Here is a 10435-nt window from a genome sequence, read left to right as displayed (position 1 = left end):
GATCAGCAGAATTACCCGCACATATCGACGTAGTCAATCACCTTATTGGCTGTAGTGTGTGAAGTACTACTAAACAAATTAAATATTCTCAAAAATATATAAAATAATTATTTTTTAAGTGAATAAAGTTTCTGTTCCTCACATATTTGTGTCTTTATTTATTTATAATATTTCAATTATTATATTATGCTTCATATTCAATTTCAGCTTCAGTCTAACTCAACTTTTGTGCCCTTTTAATAATAAAATATTATTTTAATAAATCAGGCTTTTATAACCTGGGTTACAGAAACATCAAGTTTAAAATGGTAAAATGTACTTTGTGTTTTTCATTTCTCCATCAGTATGTTACACGAACTATATTCAAAACCTGTGCTGTCTGTGTAGAGATGTGGTAAACTGTTTGACCAGGGGTGTCCTACCTTGTAAATACAACTATGTCTCTGCCCCCACCTCATTCTGTACCTCACTTTCCTGACCGCTGCCTCTCTGCTGTAAGAAGGCTCTCAGTAATGGGGCTTGTGGGAAATGAAGGGTCAGATTTTCAGACAAACTCTTGAGACTTCTGGGAGCTGGAGGACTTCGTCAGGTTCTTGGCCTTTTCTGCTGCGTCTTTAGAAGTGTCTCCGTGGTGGCTCTGAGCTCCTGATACTTTGATACACTTTTGCAGTCGATCTCAAACTCTAATAGCCTTTGCAAAAACCCAAAATGCAGAACTGTGTGGATATTTCCTCATATCACTTCTACATGATGGGACAGTAAGACTACATATATACACTGTGCTTAACACAAACACATGCACATATCTGAATATCTTAAAAACACTTGGGTCTCTATGCTGAGTTTCTCTTGAGTTCCTGACCACTGCTGATTATAAAGTAGTAAAGTACTGCTGTAGCAACACCACTGAGCGCTGGTTAATGTGCCGCTGATCTACAAGCCACGAGAACAGAAGGCGGTTGGCAGAAGTGTGAAGAATGAGTGCGAGAAAAGCAACCGTCACAAAGTGGAGGACTCATTTACATGTGACATATTCAACTTAAACATAGTTTTTATTTTCACACATTTTCTAGGACTAAAGACTGCAGAAATGTGTTCAATGTCGATGATTGGAACCAGAAATACATTCTTGAACTTATTACTGGAAACAGTAATGAATATAACGCCTGACGCCTTGGCCATTGGTTTACATTAGTCCTGAAAGTAGTATTTGTCTAAGAACTCACTGTGAAGTTTAGAAAGTGCATGCTCCAAACCCTTCATGGCTTTTGTTTGGTTGCTTTTGAACCTGGACAAACCAAATTCCTGAAACACAGAAAAGGACACTGTGAGGAAACAGATATGGAATGTTCTATAGGTTTAAACACAGGTCTCTATTAGTGGTGCACTATGTACTGAAGGCTGATATATTTTTTGCGGATATGTGGATGTTTTTAGTTATTATCAGTTGGATATTGTAATTTTGGCTGATATTACACCAATGACGCTTTGTTGTGCTTGTGCATATGCACTGACAGCTGTAACTACACAACTACGTCTGCCGTGCGGAGGTTTCTCACAGTTTCTGCAGAGGACTGTCTCTGGAATTAAATTTCTCTGTGGTGAAAACTAATTTAAAATATCAGTGACACCCAGTACACACACACACACACACACACAGCAGGTTAAACCACAGAAAGATACTCTGAAACCACCAGAGTGCAGGAGCCCTTCTAAAATAAACCACATGAAAATAGATATAGACTCATTCAGTGTCTGAATTAATTACTGAAACACGATGATGAATGATTACAAACACTCTCTCTCTCTCTCTCGCTCAGAGCCACTTTATACCGCACTATCCCTCGCTCTCCAGAACACACCCGGTGCTGCACTAATGAGCGCCCCTCTAGAAACCATTCATGTGGAACCAACAGTAAACCTTTGATAAAAAAATAAATAAATAACTATAACTAATAAAAATGTACAGATACTTAAGAAAAGGCCAGTCCTATGACAACCCAAAAAAAGTTAAAAGATAAAAAGTTGTTTTGCTTTAATCCAATGTGATTTTGCTCTAATTACAAAAAGGTAAAATGATCAGTTATTAATATCGGTATCAGATACTCCAAGGTGCTAATTATCGGTTATCGTATCGGCCTAAAAAATTCTAAATCGGTGCATCACTAGTATCCATAGCAATGCAATCCACGCAGCCAATCAGAAGACAGGATTCTTGCACGAGCAATTTTTTTGTCTAACCGATGATAATTAGTTGACTTCATGAATATTTTCACAATCTGGTTCATTACCATAATTGATTATGTATTCAGTAACTAATCAAGTGTGTGTGTGTGTGTGTGTGTGTGTCTGTGTGTGTGTGTGTCTGTGTGTGTGTGTGCGTGAGTGAGTGTGTGTGTGTGTGTGTGTGTGTGTGTGTGTGTGTGTGTGTGTTGTATGTGTTTTACCTGTATTGGTCTAGAAAGGCCAACCACCCCTGATGAGATCCAGGCTTCTCTTGTGAGACGAGTCCATACAGGTCTGTCACGCTCACCATAAAACACACACCTCTCCACCACCATCTCATAACACAGACACACACTCAAATTCAGGGTCAACAGTGAGGCATACAGATAATTGGAAATAACACATCACTGGCCTGTGTGTGTGTGTGTGTGTGTGTGTGTGTGTGTGTGTGTGTGTGCATGCACTAGTCACCATTAACTTTGAATGGTTTAGGTTCCAGGTTAATGTGGTGAGGCGTCTGTTCTTGGGGTCGACGATGGAGTCCTCTACGATGTACACGGAGCGTGAGAGGTTCCCAGGGAAAATGCGCTCCGCCCACCGAGGAAGCAAAACTCTGAGCAAAATGTAAAGAAGAACACAATGCAATGACGTGCAAATCATTTAAAGCCTATAATAAATTCATAAATAATGAATTTATGTTTTTTGAAAAATTAGTTCCCCATTTTAAATTTGATGCCAGTAAATCGTTCCAAAAATAAGTTGTAACAGTGTGGTTTTAAACACTTCTTCTTTAACAACACACTGTGAGAGTTTGACAAATGAGGAGGACTACTGCTGTAGTTCTGAAAGTGATCTGTTTTCCTCTCCACAGCTTGGGGGCTTGGTTACAGTGATGTCGTTTCATAAAGCCCCAGTATTCAGTGGGGGACAGGTCTGGACGAGTTTAACTCCCGGACTCTTTTACTATGGAGCCGCGCTGTTGTAATCCACACAGAATGTGGACTGGCCTTGTCTCATAAACCCTGTATATATCCTTCAGCATTAACGGTACCTTCAAAGATGTCACAGTCACCCATGCTCTGTGCACTAACACCACCACCACGCCCTTCCCATCACCATCATGAATGCAGACTGTGTGTTTATAAGAAGCACATGATGCCCAGAGGACACAGCGTCCATGATTTCCAAAAAGAAAATCACATTTTCATTTGTTAGACCACTGGACATAATCCTACTATTTTTTAAATGAGCTTGGGCCCAGTGAAGGCAGCAGCATTTCTGGATCCTGTTTATATCTGGTTTCTCTTTTGTATTTGTGAATTTTGACTTATGATAGTTATGTACTATTTTAAGTTGAGAAACTTTATTTTATTTCCCTTCACAGAGCAGTGACCCACTCCCCAGCTTTACTTCTCCTCTCTTACTTTAGCCTCTCTGAGATGCTGTTTTTTAAATCCAATCATGTCACTCACCTGTTGAATATGAACCTTCATTTTTACAGCATTACACTGTTTTTCCAGTGTTTTGTTTCCCATTCCAAGTTTTTGGAAAGTGTTCCTGGCATCAGATTCAATATATGTAAGTATTTTTAGAAAAACAAACTTTTACTTTATTGAAATTTACAGTGCATCCAGAAAGTATTCACAGCGCTTGACTTTTTCTACATTTTGTTATGTTACAAACCGAGCCTTGAAATCCAAGGAATTATCAGTAGACTTCCAAGGCAGGACTGTATAGAAGCACAGATCTGGGGAAGGACACCGAAACATTTCTGCAGCAATGAGCACAGTGGCCTCCTTCATCCATAAATGGAAGAAGTTTGAGCTGGCTGCCCGGCCAACCTGCGTGATCGAGGTAAAAGGACCTTAATCAGCGAGGTGACCAAAAATCCAATGTTGTTCTGTGGAAAGGGAGTAACCTTCCAGAAGGACAACCATTTCTGCAGCACACCACCAATCAGGGCTGTACAGTAGAGTGAGCAGATGGAAGCCACTCCTAAGTAAAAGGACAGTAACAGCCTGCTAGGAGTTTGCCAAAGGCACCTGGACAAATTTCTCTGGTCTCTGCATCATGTCTGGAGAAAACCGGGTGCAGGTCATCGTCTGCCCAACACCATCCCTACAGTGAAGCAATGGTGGTGGCAGCATCAGGCTGAGGGGAAGTTTTTCTGCGACAGGAACTGGGAGACTAGTCAGGGCCGAGGTAAAGATGAATGTAGTAATGTACAGAAGTCAGGGCATTCTTGACCTCATCCTGGGGCAAAGAGTCAGCTTTTAACAGGACAACTCTAAACACACAGCCAAAATAAAGGAGTGGCTTTGGGACAACTCTGTGTTTGTTCTTGATTGGCCCAGCCAGAGCCCAGACTTGAACCTGATGGAACATCTCTGGAGAGAAAATGAAAATGATTGTACACCGAAATTCCTCATTCAACCTAGAGTCTTTATCGCCCGCCTTGGATTAGATAGCATTAGACACAGGTGAAGGCCAAACTTACTGTGATTTGTGTGTGTTTACTTCTATATGTTCATTTCACAGCTTGTGTTATGATTGTTTCTTTATAAATTTTAGTCATTTATATGTTGTTGATTATTTTATTGTTGCTTGTCTCAATTTCTACACTTTTTTAAACTATTTTTTATTGCTTTTCTGATTTTGTTGCTTTGCTGTGTTTTATTCCTCTGTGAAGTTCTTAATGTTGCATTTGAATTGTGTAAATCACTTTACTAATTAAGCTCATTGTAGTAATTTTATATTTAATATTCATGGGGTGATATGTGTGAAGCTTCTGGAGGATACGGGTTACACATGGGGCACAAACAAAAAAAAAGAGTAATTAAAGGTAAAATGTTATGTCAATATTTATTTCATTGTCTGTTTACGTGTTTTAAAAAAAATCAAAGAATAAATGTGACATTGGAAAAATGTTAGCACAGTCATCATCACAGTTGTGTAAAGGCTTGTGATATAAGTTTCTTACAAAATAAAAGTTGTCCATATGCAAAAGTGGCTATAGGGGCTAAACACACTGGACACGAGACAGAGGCTAAAGGCTAAACAAGAAAGCTAAAAGGCTAAACACAGGTCTAGAAAACATAAATGCTACAAACAAAGGGTAAACATGAAGCAAGGGACTAAACAATGAAGAGAGAAAATAAACAAGGACACGAGCCAATAAATCAAATTAAACCAAAACCAAAACCAAGCCCAAGACCAAAACCAAAACCAAATCCCCTCGAGACAAAACTATGAACCACCAACTGAACACTGACAGCAGACAATGACCCACAAACAAGAACCACAGACATGGACTATAAAAAGACACTTCAAACAAAGAAACACCTGTAAACTAATTAAGAAACTAAATTAAGACACTAGAAACACAAGGGAAGGGTATCACATGACCCGGGAACAAACAGGAAACAGTCACATGACAAGGGGAGCACAAACAAGAAACCATACAAAACAGAACACAAAACCAGGCACATTACAATCTCTCTACTCTTTGTTATATTTAGCTTATGTCATGGTCCCATTTTAGGTTCTTGTGTTTCTGATTTTCTTTGTTGTATTGTTTTTTGTTTTATTTACATTTCTCTCTGTGCTCTGTGTCTCATACTTTGTTGTAGTTTCTTACTCCTGTGTGTTTTTAGTTGTGTATCTTTGTTTATTAAAGAGCTTTTTGTGTTTACTCCCGTCTCCACGCCTGAATCCCTGAGACACTGGGTCACATTTTTAAATCATTTACCAATTTATTAACAATTCCTTTCACTCAGAAAATGAATGGAAATGTACAGAGACGTCACATTCCAGTGTGTCCCCTGTAGAGGATTATTGTGTGTGATTCGGTGAGGAGTTGAAGTGTTATCATCTGTAGTGTGAAGCAGCACCAAATAATTTACATCAGAGAGTTGTTTTTATTCAGTCGCTCAGTCAGCGTTCACCATAAATTAATGATATAGAAGTTAATAATAAATTAACCATAATCCTTTCAGATTTGAGCAGGTGACTACAGTTACACCCAGGTCTGGTGTTTTACAGCTGGACTGAGACTGAGTTGAGGAGGTAAAGGAGCTTAAGGTCTGTACTCCTAGCTCTGTTTAATATTCTCTGTCCTTCACAGTCAGTCCAGACTCAGACAGACTGGAGTTTGTGATTAAACAAAACAAGTGAGTACTACATCATTATTTAACATCACCTTTAAACAGAAGCCTTTAATAAAAGTACATTACAATTATTTATCTAAGTGTTGTATGAAATCCTCTAAAACCATGATATAGTTTACTATAGTTTATAGAGTACGTTACTCAGATTATATATTACACTCTTTATAGCGAATACTGCCCCCTACAGACACAGAAAAACCTGTCAGGTGCAGCTCTCAGCCTGTCCACCAGAGGTCCTCCTCCCCTGAATATTACCCACTGTCCCAGCACCGGTTCAGTCTCACACACCTGTCTCCTATTGTCCCTCATCAGCTTCCATCCAAAGTCCTCTCCCTCACTCCACTCCTGTAAGATCTAACAGACTTAGATAAACACTCTCTCTCTGTGTTTCTCTCTCTGAGTGAATAGGGCGGCCCTCGTTACACCCATCACTAGTGTGACATTAGCCAATAAAGGAATAGTGCTCTCCTCCAAGTGTGTTGAGCTCCAAACAACATTTTAAAGAGCGTCAGCAGAAAGAGAAGCAGAAGTGTTTTTCCTGATGTGGTGAATGAGCCGGAGTTAAATACAGCACTCACACCTCCCTCAGTCTCAGAGTGGACACGGGCGACCGATCGAGAACGAGAGAATGAGAAAGAGAAGTTTTCTCAGGATGTGGTGAATGAGCCGGAGAGTTAAAAACAGTCTCTACCCTTCTCTGTATCAGTGAATCAGTCTGGTGTTGAAGATGTTGCTGTGTGTGTATCTACTCTACTGCTTGCTGCAGGTGAATTCAGGTGAGTTCTACAGTAACTCTGAGGTGTTCTTCATGGAAACAGTGTCCACTTTTACTGCAGTGAACTGGACAGAACGTGTAGGAGGTGTATGTTTATGGTTTTATTATTATGATTAATATTATTAGTATTTTCTATGGTTGTGTCCTCTGTGTCTCTCCTGATGTCAGTCCTGAACTCTGACTGCATTCTTGGGTGAAAATTAACTGCTTGTTGAATGTTGGTGTAAACTCTGTGTTACTTTTAAACACGTGTTATTTATCTTTGCCTTGATTCAGAAAATGAACAGAAATGATCAAAGAAAGTGTGAGGAGAGCTTCTGTTGACTACATTTGAGATTTTACAAATGTGAACTTATTAATTATTATTTAACATTAATTCACTGCTGAATGTAACAACTCTGTGTTCTATGTTTACCACAGAATACAGTCTCTGTTCATGTTCCAGCGTGTAACACTACATCTGTAGATCCTCCTTCATGATCCTTCAGTACAATGTAGTCAACACAGAGAGGCTCTTTCTGTGATTATATTTCTGAACTGTGGAGATCTGTTCCTCTTTTAATCAGAGTCCAGCTCAGTTCAGGCTTTTAATAAACATCTGAACACAGCTGTAAATTAAAGTCCTTTAGTTTTATTTTGATGTACAATAGTAATTAGAGCTATGGTTACACATTAAAAATGTTTATTAATCATTTTATGTAAAACACTGTCAGTTGCTGTGAATAAGAAAGGTGTCCTATAAAGATCTTTATTAACACTATTTTCCTAATATTTTTACTGAGATCTGCTACAAATGTTGAAATACAGTGTTGTGTTGTAGTCAGTAGTTTATTAGACTTCATCTATTTCCCTGTGGTTTGTTCACTGTTAGAAAAACTGTCTCTGTGGTGGAACCCTCAAGAGAACACACTGTGTATCTTTAATTAGGAACAGAACTGTACCATATTCTATTGTAGCTGTAGATTTTAAAGTTGTGTTGATCACACCCCGTTTCAGCTGCAGGACTTTTATTGTGTTCTTTTATTCTCCACAGTTGTATAATGAAAGATTACAGAGATCCCCCTCTCCTTCTGGAGAAGAGAATGTAATGAACCTTTAGGGAACACAACTGGTCTCTAACACCACTGCTGTACCTTTAAAGATACACTACACTGCTTTGTACCATTTTTTCTGAGAGTGAAGCCGAGCTTGAGCTGATAAAACTATTTGTGATGAAGCAGAGGTCAAACTGAACTCCTCTCCATTTAAAGTTTATCAGAAAACTGTAGCTGTTTGGACAGAACGGATCCATCAGCTCGAGCAGAAACAAGGATTCACCTTCTGAAGAATCACGTATGATGTGTAATAAATGAGTTATAAACAAGTCTGAATGTCTTTCACAGATAAATGTAGTCCTGTGTGAAACAGCTCCAGATTGTTCTACATCAAATCTTGGCTGTGGCTCTAAGTTGTAAGCAGTTGTTGTTGTGTTGTGGTTGTTGATGTGGTTGTTTCGGATGTGAGCGGGTGAATCACACACAGCTCTACACTGACGTCCAGGTTTGGTGATTTACAGCTGGACTGAGATTGAGCTGGAGCTGAAAGAGTTAAAGACTGTAACACAACTTCTGCTCATTTTTCTGCAGGTTGTGAGGTAGATCGAGATCTGAAACCAGACATCACTAAAACAGTTGGAGACTCTGTGGTGCTGCCCTGCTCCTGTAAAAACCCTGAGAGTAAATCAGACTCAGTACAGTGGGGATACACAAAGACATTCAAACAAGGTGATTACACACCTGAAGTAATGGTGTTTCCGAAGGACGACAGTCAGAGTCAGCGCTACAAAGACAGAGTTCAGAGAGAGATCCAGAATCCTCCAACAGATTTATCTCTGATCATCTCTGACCTCACTGAAGAAGATGGAGGAACATATGTGTGTGGTGTCAATGGGAAGTTTGCCAGCGCTGTCACTCTTTATGTCAAAGGTAAATCTAACAGAAACACAGCATATGAAATACATCACATAAAATCATCTGGTCTTTTGTGGCCTTTATTAGAGCAGTATGTTTGTGGATAGATGTCGTACAACAGGGGAATGTGTTGTAGTCTGTTCCTGCTTCAGTTCCATTCCTCCTCTCTGTGATCAGTGTTTTCTGTGAATGATCATCACTTCCTCCTTCAGTCTGAGGAACTCTTCACATTAACGGCTGTAATCCAGTTCTAATGATGGTAATAAATCAGTAACTAGCCCTTGTTGATGTGGTAGCTCAGTGTTTATTAAGCAGTTATGACACAGTAACAGATGCAGTGTTAGTAATTAATAATCCAGTCCTCTGCTCTCTAATAGTTTGACTTGTGTTCAGTTCAGAGCGTCCTTCCTCATGAAGTGTGCACTACCTGCTGTGTGTTACGCTCCTGAACTGATCAGTGTGTTTCTCCTGTAGAAAAATAAGATGGAGCTGGTGAATGGTCTGTAGCTGATAGACTGAGTTACTGATGCACTTCTCTTTTATTGTGCTGCTTTGTGTGGAACACACTTCTTTTCCATTCTTTCCTTTTACTTCGACATGTTCAGCCTCCTGCTGTGTTCAGAGCGTCTTTACATTATGACCATCGTTACCATCATTAACCACTAATTACTACTTCCTGTGTCCCTCCAAACACTGATCTCCTATTGGTCCATGGGTTACACTCTGAACTCATGATTAAAGGCCTGTGTGCACTGAGGGGGATTTATTAATCTGGTTTATTTGGAGAAATGTAAATGAACTGGAGCCTCTGTGGAACTGATGGTGTCTTTTACATCAGACTCCATTTTTCTGGACGGTGAAATGCAGCATATGATTTGTCCTTTGATTTTAGCAGATCTTTGCCCACGACAAAATCTCACTGTCCAATCATCTTAGTCTCTGCCGTCACTAAAGCCACAACCAGCCAATCAGCTTATTGCGTTTGTGTCTCAGTGCCCGATACTCTCTGAAAGACTTGTGCAGAGACACTGAGCACAGACCTCAGCACTGGACTGAACACACCTGCCTACAATGTGGCCAAAAGTGTGTGGACACCCCTTATAACTGATTCAGACTGGGCCCCACACCGCCGAGAGTCTGAGAGAGAGCGCTGGGTATAAAGTGTCTCATATGAGACGGTGAAACTCTCTGTGATTCTCTCTGTTCTCCAGAGTCAGATGAGGCTGATCTCAGCGTCTGTGTTTTTCTGTGAGCATCAAAAGAATATTCATCATTTCAGAAAACACATCTTCTCCAACTCTTTAATTGTTGCTGGAACC

At 39.8% G+C, this 10435-nt stretch overlaps 1 protein-coding gene across 1 annotated transcript; it reads right to left on the bottom strand.

Moving 5' to 3' along the window:
• Window positions 1–321: 321 nt before the first annotated feature.
• LOC136696405 (PRELI domain-containing protein 1, mitochondrial-like) lies at window positions 322–4325 on the bottom strand. The gene is made up of 6 exons (XM_066670796.1): window positions 4269–4325; window positions 4068–4165; window positions 2698–2839; window positions 2448–2561; window positions 1227–1305; window positions 322–651 (listed from the first exon to the last, which is right to left on the bottom strand). Exons 1-6 carry the CDS (start codon window positions 4323–4325, stop codon window positions 545–547), a joined length of 597 nt encoding a protein of 198 aa, XP_066526893.1. The 3' UTR covers window positions 322–544.
• Between the last annotated feature and the right edge of the window lie 6110 nt (window positions 4326–10435).

This window comes from Hoplias malabaricus, chromosome 5 (genome assembly GCF_029633855.1).
Source record: "Hoplias malabaricus isolate fHopMal1 chromosome 5, fHopMal1.hap1, whole genome shotgun sequence".
Taxonomy (NCBI): domain Eukaryota; kingdom Metazoa; phylum Chordata; class Actinopteri; order Characiformes; family Erythrinidae; genus Hoplias; species Hoplias malabaricus.
The sequence above is the reverse complement of the archived record's forward strand: the minus strand, read 5'-3'. Positions and strand labels throughout refer to the sequence as shown.